This window comes from Brachionichthys hirsutus, chromosome 5 (assembly GCF_040956055.1).
Source record: "Brachionichthys hirsutus isolate HB-005 chromosome 5, CSIRO-AGI_Bhir_v1, whole genome shotgun sequence".
NCBI classification, from domain to species: Eukaryota; Metazoa; Chordata; class Actinopteri; order Lophiiformes; family Brachionichthyidae; genus Brachionichthys; species Brachionichthys hirsutus.
In genome coordinates, this window is record NC_090901.1 from 10,118,777 (window position 1) to 10,133,546 (window position 14,770).

Here is a 14,770-nt window from a genome sequence, read left to right on the forward strand (position 1 = left end):
AAAATAAAAACCGCCAAGAAGAGCGGTGAGACGCAGAAAGATCACAAGTGTGTTGGATTAGTGGCTTCAGTTTGGTTCATTTACCTGAAAGGTGTGTCATCAATGTTTGTGTAGAAGTAGTCATTGGTGAGGAACAAAGGTCGTTTCTGGTGTTGGAGAAGGAACGCCGTTATGGAGAGTCATCGTTTATTACCGTCCAGCCGAAAAAACAGTTTACATTTGTTCTGAGGTTGAAACCCCGACTCCCCTCTTCAGCAGCACTTCCAGTTAAATATAAACTGATGACAAAAGGTACTACAGCAATGCTAGCCTCTGTCAGCTTTACAGCGTTTTTACGGTTCGCTAACAGAAGCGAGCTGCGAGTTGATGTTATCTGATGTTGTTATTGTGTTTTCAAACCCTCCACACTCACCCCTTTATCCAGCGACGTTGTGACGGACAGGCTGAGGCTGCCGGTCTTTCCCTCCACCATGGCCGTCCTCAGCTACAAGTAGAAAATTATCCCATGAACTGCTGTGTCATCCTAAATACCCCCTGTGGGGATCAATAAAGGTATATCTTATCCAGATTAGCCTGGTGATAAGGCTCCAGAGGGCCACTGTGGGGAATTAAGGCCCTTGAATCTTGTACTGGCCTTCTCCTCTTTGTCCTTCCACTCCACCTCTGACAGATCCACGCTGTTGTAGTTTGGCTTTGGCTTCAGCTTCTTTCCGTCCTTATACTGTAGGACAGAACACACTGGTACTGCTAATGTGTGTGTGTCAGAAGTGAAGTACAACTGTCCCTATAAATACAGTACTAAATACCTTTCCTGCACCATGCATGGCGAGCGCACAAGCAACAACATGTCTGACTTTCACTAGAGATAAAATCGTTGAACGCAGCAGCGAAACGGGACTCACCAGAGGTCGAAGGTCAGGGTGAGCCAGGATGTAACCGTTGTTGGTGATGAGGAAGGCGTAGCCATGAGCTCCCAGCTGCAGAGGGAAAGGCGTCCGGAAGCTCAAAGTGAGTTTGTGTAAGAAAGTGGCAACATTAAAACAGAGTGCGCATGATGTATATTAGCAACACGCATCATGCAGGCGTGAGCTCACCATGTATCTGGGTGCCAACTTCATCACCTCCATGAGTGGGATGTCAGAGCCAACCACCCCCAGTAGGATCCCATGGGAGAGCTGGAGAGACGGGTCAAGAACCAGGGTTTCAATCTCAATCGATTTGTGACATTTAAGGAAACAGTTTCTTTTTAAATGAACCTTGTCATAAATCCCTTAATCTCTGGAGCGACTGATCTAAAAATAATGTCACACTACAAAGGAAAGAATCATGACTGTTGTGAATTTGAGTCGACTCTGACCGTCTCCTTCTTCTTGCTGAAGACCGGCATGGCCACCGAGGTCATCAGCAGCAGACTCTGAGCCTTGGTGGTGAAGAGCTAAAACACCGACACATTCAACACAGGACATCAATGCTGGAGCAAGGAAAACAGTGCTTTTATGTTCCGAGGGTGGCTGGAAGTTAGCTCTGGTCCCACAGATAAAGAGCTGACAGCGGATCTAAAGCTACGGCTTCTTCTTCGTCTTTACCTCCTTGGTGTTGGGAAGCTGTCGGAGCGATGGAGGGAGAGGCCCAGAGGATCATGGGTGAATGAGGCCAAAAAAAAAAAAGGAATAAGCAGACAGATGGATGAAGGTGAAGATGAAGTGACAGCTATGACGCTATGTGGAATTAAAGGAGCAGTTCATCCCAACACAAAAACTTCATATAGGACTCTTTGATTGGCCGGGTCGCCTCACCACGGTGTCCATGTAGGCTTCCGTCCAAATGATGTCATGGTCATGGTTGATGACCATTGGGCGGCTGAGAACGTGCAGGTACTCCATGACGTTCTCCTGCACGTCAGCGAGTGTGGAGATGTGTGTGTAGTAACCTGAGGAAACGCACACATCCGCAATGTGTGGCTGCACAAGGAAACAAAGGTGAACTCACACACACACACACAGCTGACCTTTGTTATTGCAGGCGATCCACTTGGTATTCTGAGCGAATGTCAGCTCTCTGCCGATCAGGTAGGTGAAGACTCGCACCTGAACAGAGAAACTCACCTGTTGACACCTGGCTGTGTGCTGCGCTGCTATATGGCTCCTTGCTTGTGTTACTTCCAGCTAAATGTTGCTACGTCGCTGAACCGAACAACAAGCGAGAAACAACATTGAAGGCGACCGCGCCGGCCTGCTCATACGTCTGGTTCCAGCGGCTGACTGGACGTGGATGTAAAACTGCTCTCACTCTTCGCTCGGGCCAGTTGAACTCCTCAAAGACAGACTCAAAGTCCTCCATGGCGCCGTCTGTGATCAGCATGATGGCCTGGTTACACATGCTGCCCTGGCCATTCACCCTCACCTGCAGACACACACACATATTCACACACATTAATAATCACACGTTGTGTGGATCTGAGTCTCCTGTGATTTTTGGATGACGCAAACCTCATTGAGGATTTTGAAAGATTCCTTTATGGCGTTCTTGAGCTTCGCTTCTCCTTTGACGTGCAGCTCCTCCACCAGCAGCTTGAAGTGCTGAGTGAGCGATAGAAACATATATTTTTTATATCAACAGATTGCATTGTAAAGATAAATAGACCGTTTTACTGTTTCCAGGTCTTCTGCTCAATTTGTGGCAAAAATAAATAAGTGAAAATAAAATCTGTAAAATAAAAAGGCCATGTGTCGTTCCAGAAATGAGGCCCTGGTTCCCCTGAAGGATCACAGACCTGTTGTAGTCTTTGGAGAACTGGCCCTTTAAGAAAGTTTGACCTGAGTAATAATAATGTTAAACCCAAAACCACATGTGGATAAAATGTCCTAATGTTCCAAAAAGATGAAGCTTCTATGTGAAAACACGCGCAGGACTCTGAGCGGAGCTGTGCTCCAGGAAGTATGGTCTTAGGGTACTTCCTGCCTGGTGAGCTCTTAAAGCCTCCAGATAATGGACTTACTTCTCTGTTGTCCAAGTCGGCCTGGACCAGAGTGCCTTTGAAGCAGGGCTCTACGTAGCGGACGTAGTCCGTGTACTGCAACGGGAGGAGCGGCATTCAGAGGGAAAAACCGTGTTAAAAGAAATCCTTTCAGTCATTTTTCATGCAGAGGTTAACGGCTTTTTGACGGCTGCAGATTCATAAATATGTGAAGAATCGTTTTGATGTCATCCCTCTCTAATCAATCGAATAATCAATTGCTGTGCTGCTCGGAGGTCTTTCTCACGGCGATGACGTTAACAAAGTCATTCTCTCCTAGTGTGTCCAGGATGGTGTTGATGGTGTGTTTGGCGATGGTCATCTTCAGCCCCTTCATGCTGCCGCTGATGTCCACCATGATGATGATGTCTTTGGGAGACGTGGCCGCCTGGATGTACCTGAACATGGGACAGAAATGCGGCTTCCATGGAAAATACTGTTGTATTCCATTTAGACCAACTCTATTTTCATCGTTATGCTACTTCCTGTATGCCGTGACACATTTGATGCTGAATGACTCAGCATTATTATCATCCTTTGAATTGCACCTTTTCCCAACAGATGCCCCTGCAGCACTGACTCCAGATGAGCTGTGATCATGCAATATGATGAGGCGTTCGAGGACGTATGCAGCCCTCTGCAATTATTTAGGAATGCATGAACGGTCACATTATGGTGCCACGCTGGCTGCAGTGACCTGGCTGAGGAGCAGCTTATCGTATTTTCCAGGGGATCAGAACTCCCGCTGGGCGACACGGAGCCTGCAGGACGACGGTTGAACTGTGCTGTCAATCTGTCACAGCGTTAATTTAATATAATTTACAAACTGAACATGCCATGTCAATAAAAAAGCAGCAATGCGACTGTCGTGGTGGAAAAGTCGTCACTAAAATCAGTGGGATTCCTCAAGAATTGACGGTGCCGCCATTTCGTCACGTAGATATGAGATGCTGTTTGACTAAACTCACCAGTTTCTGTTCCTGCAGTCAAAAGCAGCGACACCATTGGAGTCTGGAGTCCATTTAATGCCTGACACACACGACAAACACATGGAGACAAGTTATTTACATCCTCCTGATGCTGACAATGTTCACACCGACCTAGAAGCCAAGCGTCCTCCAAATAGAAAATGCCAACAGGGGCCAACTGTGTGAATTAAAAGACACCTTAAATTTACCGGGGTAGATTCTGAAGAAACCGGTGGAGCTGCCAAAGTACTGCCACGTAAGGGTGGGGTCCTTCTGGAAGTTACCGATGAAGACATCGTTTAGCGCCTCAGAGTTGTAGATGGCATTGAGGATGTTGGCATCTGAACACAAAAGCCACTTTGGTTGGGCCAGCGTGCGGCGCTAGCTCTTCTAAAGTCTGGCATGACCTCTGACCTTTGTTGTAAACATTGGTGGGAACCTGGATGTCGCTCTGCAGCGTGTTCACCGCCATGTTGTTGAAGTGTTCGTTCTCCTCCAGGAGGAAATCTCCGCCCAGGTCGACGTTGCTCCCGTCGTCGTCCCCCGAGTTGATAAGCATGGAGTTAAAGTAGTCAAACTGACCGGGGACAGGAAGAGCACAGCCTTTCAGAATAAGAGAATGCATACACCGATTCACTTTCAACATCTATGTATTGCAGCACTGATTACACAAGTACAGCATGCACAATATAAGCACGCCTGAAGCGCTTCGGTGTCTTCCTCTGTCGCGTTCATCCTGCCTGTGTTGCAGAATCGACCCAGTTAGCTCACAGGATCAGTGTTAGCTGAATCCACTGCTGACCTGGATCCACAAACAGTGGAACAGGTGTTGCCGAGCAACACCAGAGGCCGAAAAGTCATCACATTCACCTCTGACTCAAAATCCAGATCTAAATGTAAAAGGGGAAACAACAGCCCAACTGCCGGCTGAGCTGTGGCGTAAAATTGCAGCACGTGCACGACTGAGAAACGAGCACCCACCTGCAAGGAAGCGTTAAACTCATGGTAGAGGTCAGCGTCTTCTGCAGACTCCGCTAATCTCTGAGACAAGAAGGAAACAGGACGTCTGTCAGTAATTCTGAATGAATTAGGAGAACAAAGTCACGGCCTGTCCTCGAGGTCATGAGCTTCAGAGTTTACGATTGTCCTGAATGCAGCATCAGCCGGTTGTCTCGAAAGATGTGGCCTGACCGGCCGTTCAGGTGATTTTGAATTAGAGTTTGCATTTCCCGATTTATGATGTTCCATGAATACAGCACTCGTAAGGGCAAAGGTGAGGAGGACACACCCTCCAGTTGCATTGTGGGAAGGACCCAGTGATTTCAGAGCTTGACGCTGCTTCCATTCTGATTATACCTTCTTCATTCTGTCTCCTACATCACTTTAATGGTTTCATTAGCAGCTGATTGGCTACACCCGTTCATCCGATCATTCAGGTCTCTTTGTCTTTGTCCCGACCTTCACTGACTTCATCTTGCTTCCCAGCATTCGTTCAATTTCATCGGAGTATTCCTTCACCAAGTGTTCTCCGTCCAGCTCCACAATCCTAATGATGGACTCCACATCCCTCAGTTTCTGCAGGAAATAAAAAAACAGCTTTTGAATGACTTCATCATCGCATCCATCTCGCTCTAGTGCTTCTATATATGAACGACCGATACTCTGGTTTCACACCACAAACAAATGAACACAGCTGTTGTGGAAACTGTAACATCGCATCACACAGCTGCTTTCACATTGACAGCCTCCCCCTTCTCTCTCTTTCACTGTGAGGAACTGTGAGGTAATGAGGTCAATTTCTCATTACTGGAGGTGGATCATCCGGTGAGGAGAAACAGCCTCATCTGCTTATTTTACACTCCAGATCACTCGCTTAAATCATTCACTAATTCCAACTAGTCCGAATGAAGAACCCAGCATTTGATTTCTGGGTCAGATTCAGCTGATGCAGGCGTGAGTCTTTTTTTTCAAAGTGTATCAAGGCCTAAATCCAATGCGTCTTAAATATTACTGAGCTGCGCTGCCGAGATTCATCCCTCACAAGAGATCAGGGGACATATCTCCTCATTTGGCTTTTTGACAGGAGAGATTTCTATCTTCCTTCTTTCATTCACAACAAAAAGAGAAAAGCATACGGGCTTCTTAAAATGGCCTTCCGTGCAGATGTGCGTCCGTTTTGTTCAACCTCACTGCAGGAGGAGGTTGCATTTCTGAGCAGACAAACTGCAGACTCCCTGCAATAAATCTAAATCTGACAGATAAATAGATGAATGTCTAAAATCAGAACAGAACGCAAATCCTGATTTTTGATGGAGGAGGATCGGTCCTCAATCTGCGCATTAGCGTGATCCCTGTATGTTGGCGCATTTGTGTGTGTGGGTGTCCGTCCGCATTGCAGGAGGTGCAGGTTTGAAAGCTCCTCCCTGTGATGCACGCTGTCCTTTGTGAGAGACGGTGGTTTCCTTCCTTTACCTTTTGCATGAGCAGAGATCCGGAGTATTTGCTGGCTAAGACTCGAAACTGATCAGAGATCACGTACGCCCACTGCTGGACCCTGAAACAGAAATGAAGGATACAATTATAATTCTAAATGATAAACAATGCAACATTATAAATGATCTGCAGTCAACACAACAGCAATGCTGCAACACTCTCAATATATATAGCCCACTCGTCCCTCATTTGATTACCACCAAATTAGGACTGCCACTCATGATATTGATTGACTATTGAGTGAACCACTGACCCAAGGCATCGTTTGATACCAACCATGTCATGCTAGATTATTGTGAATGAGTCCTAAATAATACTGCAAATTTAGAAGAACTGCAACGGCCACTTTGAAGGGGGCCCCGTAACCTTTCACCCTAGGATAGAGCATCTGCTACCAGGTTCTAGGTATACCGTCGGATTGCTCCTTAGCAGGCATGCATGCTTTATGCTATTAGAATGTGGCGTAGTTTCCCGCCAGATTTATAAATGTTTTAACCTTTCCTAAGTATTGTGCATTTTAATATTTCTGCACACCTGGGGTGTGGAATTGTCTAATTTTCTCTGTAGTCTATTAATGTATCACATTAAATAAATTTATGACAAAAAAAAAGAAAACGTATCACTAAAACCTGCGTCGGTGGGCTGCTTGGAGCTTGGCTGTCCAGGTTACGACAGAAAAAGGCTGTTAAATATGACAGTGATGGAGGCGATTTAGATAATCTGTTCTTCATGTGGGTCAAAGCTGGGAGCTGCAGGTGCTCGGCTCAAACTCACATCATCGTGAAAAGACAGCGTGAACACAGCTCGGGTGTTTACACCAGCATCCTGAGGGGAAAGGTTTGAGTCAGCTGATGGCAGCGTTCCCTCAGGATGTCCATGAAAACTCTCTGGGACAGGACAGTTTCCCCTCAGCTGCACATCCACAGAGACAAACTCCTTCAATCAGGAGATGTTCATCAAAGACTTGTCAATGACCTCAGACTTTTGGGATCAAACGACGCTCATCTCCTTATTGCTAATGCAAACTGGGAATAGTTTTGTTTGTCTGTTGTCAAAAGTAAGTTTTTGCAATTAATTTAACAGAGAGTAAAATGTGAACAGACACATCTTTGATAATGAGGACTGGAGTAATGAGGAGTAATGAGGAGTAAGGATCACAAAGATTGAAAATAGGGAAGGTTTTTTTTTTCAAGTATAATTTGATGTTTTCTGTAGCATGACTGGCAAACTAAGGTTAATGTATTTATTAATTTATTTGTGGTTTTTAATAATGAGGACTTTAGCTAACGTGCTAATGTGGTTGTTGTAGCATGAACATCTTAAGGTAATCAGCCTGCATCCCTCGTGGGTCATCGACACTGAATCATTATTTACACCTTATAACCATCTTATTCTTGTTATGCATTTTGTTTGTCTGCATCTTTCAATCCATTCAAGGGTGCTGATGACGATTTACTGGATGGAGGAAATTAAACATTTGTATTCTTTATACTTAGCCCTCTACATTTCATAAAAAAAATACACTCTACAACTCTAGAAAGGTGTCATTATGGTGGAATCATTCTGGATCTTGTTCATTTTATTTTAATCCTGAGAGACACATCAAGCATCTCAAATTCATGATGTAATTATTTGAAAAATAACTTCCACTTCTGTCTGTACCTGTGAGCTCAGGAGTCAACTTACGTGTCTGGTGGGATCTTCATCTGAGCCTGAGCTGAAATCCACAGGAAAAAGAATCCCAGAATCCCCAAGAGCCTCCTCATTCCCAGTAGCTTCCAGTTTTCAGTTCCCGACATAATGCTCCTGGTGCTCGGATAAAAAAAAAATGCAGAGACAATTTCGCAAACTTGGATCAGCTCTGAACATGGAAGTGGATAATTAGGAGTTTGGAGTCTTTCTCATGTTTGGCTAAAGAGACATGAAGACGGTGAAAGGATGAGCTTTGGACCCGGAATGATCTCAGTCACGCCTGGATAAACACGTCCCGCTCCCTGCATCTTCTCCCTGCTTCTATTTTTACCTTCATGTGGATTTGAAGTCATCCAAACTAATGGAAAGGCCAAATCTAGTTTTGGTACAAAAAAGCTCTTGAGGTTAAAGTTGAAAACCCGTCCTCCTCTGAGATGCTGTAGAAAAAAGAGAAATCTGCTCCATGTCAACGCTCCATGTTCTCTAAGGTTCTCCCAGGGACTCCCAGGTTGCTTGTCATGAATGCAAGACGAAGGCGGCGGGTAATTCCTTCCCCTTGCATGTGTTCAGGAAGACATAAAGCAGGCAGTCTGCAGCAGATTTTGTGTCTGCTCGCCGCCAATGTCACCCAATTTGCAACATAATCCACTTGGATTAAAAACTCCTCTCTTGCCCAGAGAGAAAGAGAGAGAGAGAGAGAGAGAGAGAGAGAGAGAGATCAGTGGGGACTGAGGGGAGGGATTGGAGCAGGGGATTGGATGAGGGCTCTCTTTTATCTAAAAGGATTATCACGATTTCTGGAGACAGACTCTCCTGCCACCAATCTGAGACGCCGAAAAAAAGATTGGCTTCTGAAAGAGAGAGTCCACACACACACACACACACACCTACGCACACCCACACACCCACACACACAGGGTACATATTTCAGTCTCCAGTCTGCACCAGATTGACGGGGACTTTAAATTTAATCTGATAAAAACTAATTAGAGTCAAAGCTGTTGACCGAGTGCAGCTCTTCATCATCATCTCTGTTACATCCCAGCTCCTCATCCCCATCCCAGAAACAGGAAGCCGTTCTCAGCAGAAAAAACAACACCAATAGAAGAGCAACACTTTTACAGCTTGACCGTTTCCAAAGCCTTTATTGTTTCATTAAGACAGAAATGGACAGACGTTGTTGGACTGTGTTCCTTCAGAACTGAAGAATCCTCTTGAACGAGAAGTGAAATGTCTGCAAACCCAAAAACAGAAGCTGCTTCAATTCAAGGATTATCATGACCTGGATCAATGAGACCTGCTGGATGAAAGATTAGAGACGATGAAGATGCTGATGAAGATTCAGTGAGAATATAATCTGTTTTGGGGGGGGGAAATACAGAAAGAACACACCAATCCAGGAGGCTGCAATGTACGGTGGAACCTCGGTTCTCGAACAAAAACATGGAGTTTAAAATACCTTGGAAGTCGAACAGATTTTTGAGTCACACTGCAGTTGGTGGTTTCACACACACACAGTAACTATTGATCATCTCACAGGAAAGATGAAAGAGCGATCAATGGATCAGAGAAGATTGGATTCAGTCAAATCAAAATAGCATCCTTGTGATAATCAAACTAATTGAGCTAATCAGAGCATCAGTTGGTTTGGTCAAACTAAAGTTAAAGGAGGCGTGGGGGGGAAAGTATTTTATTTTTATTTAAACATCTTTTGAACAGAGAAAACGACTCACAGCCAGTGAATCAAGCGCTCCCTCTAGTGTCTCAACATATAAAAACATGATGGGCTGATGGACTTTTGAGGACAATGACATAATTTCATACTAGTCAGCGTCCTCTGGTGGACAAGTTATGTTACACACTTTAATGTGGCCCTGTTGATGCTCACGTTACTTTGCTGTTCAAAGCTGTGTAAACCTCAGAGTTCATGGGACACACCTCAGTGTTGCTGCTTAGGCCAAACCACACAGAGGAGAGCGAGTTGGCCTCCTCCAGCAGTTACTTGTTTTCTATGAGGTTTTAATAAAGGACCCTGCAGGTGCATCGAATGCATCGTGTTGTTTGCTGTAACTCCATGCATGCAAACAGAACTAACATCGAGTTGCAGCAAAGGGACGGCTCAGGTTTCAGAACGCAAACGGCGCTCATTATTGTTACGATCCCGTTCACGAAGTTCAGTCGACGCAAGTAAATTCTGCCCTTAGATTAGAAGTGTGTGTGTGTGTGTGCGTGCGTGTGAGAGAGAGAGAGAGAGAGAGTGTGAGTGAGATGTAAGGTGCTGATGAGGGGGATTTCAGGTACACAGGGTGCCATGGAGGATCTGGTAACAGTGTGGTGTCAGTGTCAGAGCTGAATATAAATCAGACAAACTTCTTCACACACACACACACACACACACACACACATGGCTTCCAGCTTAATTCACTGATGAATTAGTTAACTCTTTCCTCCAGATGAAGGCAGCAGGCTTGAACGTCACGATCTTCTGATTTCTTCCTCCAGGCTCAGATGTGCTCGATGACGATGAGTTAAATCAGGGTTTGCCATCTGGTTTGATGTTTTAAAATCAGAAGAACTGACCCTGGGAAAAAAAATACAAATAAACAACAGCCCAAATGGATGGAATGCAATAAATAAATGTAATATGTCAGGTTTAATTTCATTCGTGACTCACGGCCATGCTCAGTACGCCCCAGCAGGACCTGCGTGTAGCTGAGCTGTGTGACACGTAGCGTGACGACCGCGGCATCATCGGGGATCCTGCTGACACCCACCCTGGGTTCAAAGGTCAGGTAGTGCCCATAGCAAAATGCCAGTTATATAATATCCCTCACACACACACACACACACAAGTGATGCTCTCGCTTTCAGTAAACACCGATCAGTTTCTGGGATCTGCGTGGACGTTTTATTTTAGGTTCCTCTTCCACATCTTTCTGTTTGACCAAACACTTTCTGGATATGTTTGTGTCACAGGACCAACCTGACATTTAGGGAATGACAAACAACTAAAAAGAAAGGGGGGGGGGGGGGGGGGGGGGGGTGTCACAGTCAACTCAGACTCAGCTAAGTTTTACTGTAATTAAGATAACAAACACTTTTTTTTATAGTGGCCTATACCGGAGATAAATCATATTAGAATATGAACATAAAACATACATTTTGCTGTACGTCCAGTGAGAAAGAGTGAGTGTTTGTGTGGAGCTGGGGGGTAGGGCAGCTCGAAAGTGATGTCATAAGCTCTACCCAATGCGGAGAATAGTTCCAACCACTCTCAAATATATATTTACACACATTAAGTTAAAGGTGGGACATTTTCCCAACACCTGATTAGGAAACACATTTTTAGTGTGCATTAGAAGTCAGAAAGCAGATGTAACTTTCCAAGGAGAGCCCACCACCAGGTCCGGAGACCTGGAGAATCCTTTCCTTTAAATAAATCTGTCCGCGGATAAAGAACTGTCAGCGGACGTTTGATGGTGCGAAGGCGCCCCTGGAATAAACCCTCTTACCTCTTGCAGCTATCTCGGGGCGCTGCTGTGACCGACCGGCTCTAACATGATCTCAGCCGTTAAGTCCCGAACAACCATCCCTGTGAGATCAGCTCAGAAACGCTCAGCGTCCTGCCAACCACGGGCTGCACGGATTGAAGGGACTCATAAAACAAACCGGAACCAGCAGATGCAGAACCATCGGTTCGATGTGCAGTAAAATGAACGCAGCGTCTTCTCTGCAGTGTTCCGTGCTCTCAATGGTGGATTCTCATTCCTACATTTCGGCACAGCAAACAGCTGCTGAGCTATCAAAGTGCCGTCCATCATCCTCGGCCTTGTGTCCGTACACCACCACACTTATGACCACCGCAATACGTGTGTGTGTGTGTGTGTGTGTGCTGAGGAGGGGGTTTCATCCCTCTGATATGTAGGGCTTAGCCAGCCTGGAGCATAACAATGGTCATATTGAGGGGAACGTCGCCCCGCACGGCCTGGTGTGGATAGAGGGTCATGGGGGTTTGAGGGTGATGGGGATGTTTTTTGTGTAGAGGATCCTGCAGCTGTCGCCTGGCACGCTCCAGCCTCGAGGAGATCCGACAGCTCACGTCAGTGCCAAGCGTCGTGCTGCGGCCGATGGTGGGGGACTCTGTCATCGTAGGGCATCTGGAGGGGGGTAAGTTTGGAGTAGAGGGAGGGGGTGAGGCGACCAAGTGCCATTGCAACACCATCCAAGCCTCACTCCTGGGCTGCATGTGGCCCAGCTGCTTCACCCCCAAATGCCCTGTTAAGATGGAGCGTGTCACAGTTTGAACATCAAGCGGTTTGGTCTGCTGCAGAGTCAGACCTTCAAACGCTGCAGCTGTCGGTCACTAACAAAGCGCTGATAGTCACCTGATTTATTTAGCTTACAGGACATAAAGAATCTCCAAGACAGTAGTCCCGCAGCAGACACCAAGAGCGAGGTCAGGCCCTCTAGCTGGCCAGACCCAGATAAAATGTTGGGTTTTGGAAGGTGCAACATCCTAAGAAAGAAAACACAGTTGGTGATTAAGAAAAGAAATCCCTCAAATTTGAGTTATATAGTGAACCAATGAGCTGATCATCGCTTGTAAGCCTGTGTGAAGAACGCTTCAACGTCCCAATGCCATGATTGATTTATTCATAACTAGAAAAGCACTCAGAGAGCACAGACATCCACCGAGCAGCTCATTCCCCTCCTAATTAGATTTTCACCGTCCACATGGTGATCTGGATCGCATCAAAAGGTTATTCTTGGTATCTTCATACACTAACCATGAAAAGTCAAGGTGAATCAGAGTTGATGTGTATTTTTAACTGATTTTTGACTCCATAAATGGAGTTTTCAATGTTAAAATGTAATATCTTTTCCTGACCTCAATCTGGATCAGATCCAGATAGTTCTTATCAGACCCCTACATGACTGTGAGTTTTGGTGATTGAATTGAATGCATATTTTACAAGATATGATTTTTTTAAATTACATATATATATATATATATATATATATATATATGTTATAATTATGTGCAGAGGTAAATATTAGTTCCTAGCATCATGGTCACATTAACCAATAGCATAGCAACAGCATGAAATAATAAAAGTGATGCTCTCTGAATCTTTAATTCATCCATGCTGCTGTTATCAGTGCCTCTCCGGCATCCCATCCTTTTATCAGTCTCAGCAGAGTAATCTCCACCACCACCACCAGCGTCTACATTCAACTGGGTTTTTTTTATCTTGCTGTTTGAGGCAGATTAATTTCATAGAATATCCCTCCAGATGTTTTCTGACAGCATACGTCACTTTTAGATTAAAAATAAAATCTATACAATAGATAAAACCTAAAATTCCTGAAAGAAAAGAATCACTCCGGGGAGAACATCTTCCATGGGTTTTCTGCTGTAGCTAAGCATTTATCTGCATCCTCCATTGTCAAACTGACCGATGCCTCCACATATGACATCACTCCAGTTTACATCGTGTTGAAATATTCACAGTAACATCTGTTTAATTAAACACATAGTTCTGATATGTGCCAAACCACAAGGGTGGAGGACTAAACCGCTGCCCTCCCCCCTCTGCATCACTTCTTTCTTTTCTTTCTGAGGAGCGACTCACAGTTGGGTTATTATTTATCTGCCAGCATTCGGCCAACAGTTGCTGTTGTCCCCATTGTCCCATCTGAAACTCTGTGCTGTCACTTTTGTACTATACTCTATTGCTGATTTGGAGCTGTGAGGTCATTTGTAAGATTTTTTTTACCCAGAAAACATCACAGACCCATCAAATGTGAACAGAATCCAAAACTGCAAGCGTTCATGGGCCAAATACTTCACTCATGAAGAAACTGCTAAATAGCATGAATAGCATTTCAATAATCAGCTATCAGTGACTACTAGCGTCCATGTTTTTAAATATTGTAAAGATCAATGGCAGCTTTCAGGAGGTCAACCAAATATAGATCTTCAGTCGGGACACAATTTTGCACACACCAGTCCTCAATGGATAGTTTCTTTCATAAAGGTGTTTTTAATCCCTTGATTTTAAATAAATAGTTGGGGGATCTCTTTCGGATCTTTCATTTGTATCATTTGTTATGACAGTCCGATGAGTTCCAACACCCGTAACTGCAGCAGTTGTTCATCTGTTAAACCTGACACATCATCACAGAGATGCCAACGCCTCTTCGCCCGTTCCACCTGATCCTCGTATCAAGGTCTTCTCTCTGTGTTTTCAGAGGCTGTAAAGCCTCCAAACAGATGCAGCGTTTAAGACCAAGGGGGGGGGGCTTCATCAACCCGAGGCCGCTCGCCCTCCACCTCTCTGTGTGGCCGCTCATAAACTCAGCCTCGTGCTGACCCGCGATGCAGCCACTTCTCCTGTGTGTCAAAACACGCCATTAAACAGCCCGTAACCTTCGGACGGCGTGGAGCCCAGCTACAAACAACACTCCCAAAATAAATGCCTGTGTAAAAGTCCAAACACACAATCAGGTGGGATTCCACATCAAATGAGTCCTCGATAAACGAATCCTCCGGAAACCCAAAAGGGTTCTATCCCAATCAAACCCTACATGCTGGTTAATT

The 14,770-nt window shown here is 45.1% G+C and overlaps 1 protein-coding gene and 1 long non-coding RNA gene across 2 annotated transcripts in view; both read right to left on the reverse strand.

Annotated features, from left to right (window-relative positions):
* The window catches only part of LOC137893506 (voltage-dependent calcium channel subunit alpha-2/delta-4-like), a 29,264-nt gene extending 19,166 nt beyond the window's left edge, over window positions 1-10,098 (reverse strand). Inside the window, exons 1-22 of the mRNA XM_068738916.1 lie at window positions 10,063-10,098; window positions 9,429-9,469; window positions 8,164-8,235; window positions 6,457-6,538; window positions 5,443-5,559; window positions 4,966-5,025; window positions 4,399-4,561; window positions 4,194-4,325; window positions 3,985-4,045; window positions 3,264-3,414; window positions 2,999-3,073; window positions 2,490-2,579; window positions 2,290-2,403; window positions 2,009-2,087; window positions 1,797-1,930; window positions 1,587-1,604; window positions 1,358-1,435; window positions 1,095-1,175; window positions 903-977; window positions 635-721; window positions 413-484; window positions 85-146 (exon numbers count right to left, since the gene is read on the reverse strand). Of these exons, the coding sequence (XP_068595017.1) occupies window positions 85-146; window positions 413-484; window positions 635-721; window positions 903-977; window positions 1,095-1,175; window positions 1,358-1,435; window positions 1,587-1,604; window positions 1,797-1,930; window positions 2,009-2,087; window positions 2,290-2,403; window positions 2,490-2,579; window positions 2,999-3,073; window positions 3,264-3,414; window positions 3,985-4,045; window positions 4,194-4,325; window positions 4,399-4,561; window positions 4,966-5,025; window positions 5,443-5,559; window positions 6,457-6,538; window positions 8,164-8,235; window positions 9,429-9,469; window positions 10,063-10,098 (1,880 nt within the window). The remainder of the gene's footprint in view (window positions 1-84; window positions 147-412; window positions 485-634; window positions 722-902; window positions 978-1,094; window positions 1,176-1,357; window positions 1,436-1,586; window positions 1,605-1,796; window positions 1,931-2,008; window positions 2,088-2,289; window positions 2,404-2,489; window positions 2,580-2,998; window positions 3,074-3,263; window positions 3,415-3,984; window positions 4,046-4,193; window positions 4,326-4,398; window positions 4,562-4,965; window positions 5,026-5,442; window positions 5,560-6,456; window positions 6,539-8,163; window positions 8,236-9,428; window positions 9,470-10,062) is intronic.
* A 523-nt stretch (window positions 10,099-10,621) lies between these two features.
* Window positions 10,622-11,907, reverse strand: LOC137894403 (uncharacterized). The gene is made up of 3 exons (XR_011105481.1): window positions 11,682-11,907; window positions 10,844-10,944; window positions 10,622-10,750 (listed from the first exon to the last, which is right to left on the reverse strand). It is a non-coding gene; the product is annotated as an uncharacterized lncRNA (long non-coding RNA).
* Window positions 11,908-14,770: the final 2,863 nt, after the last annotated feature.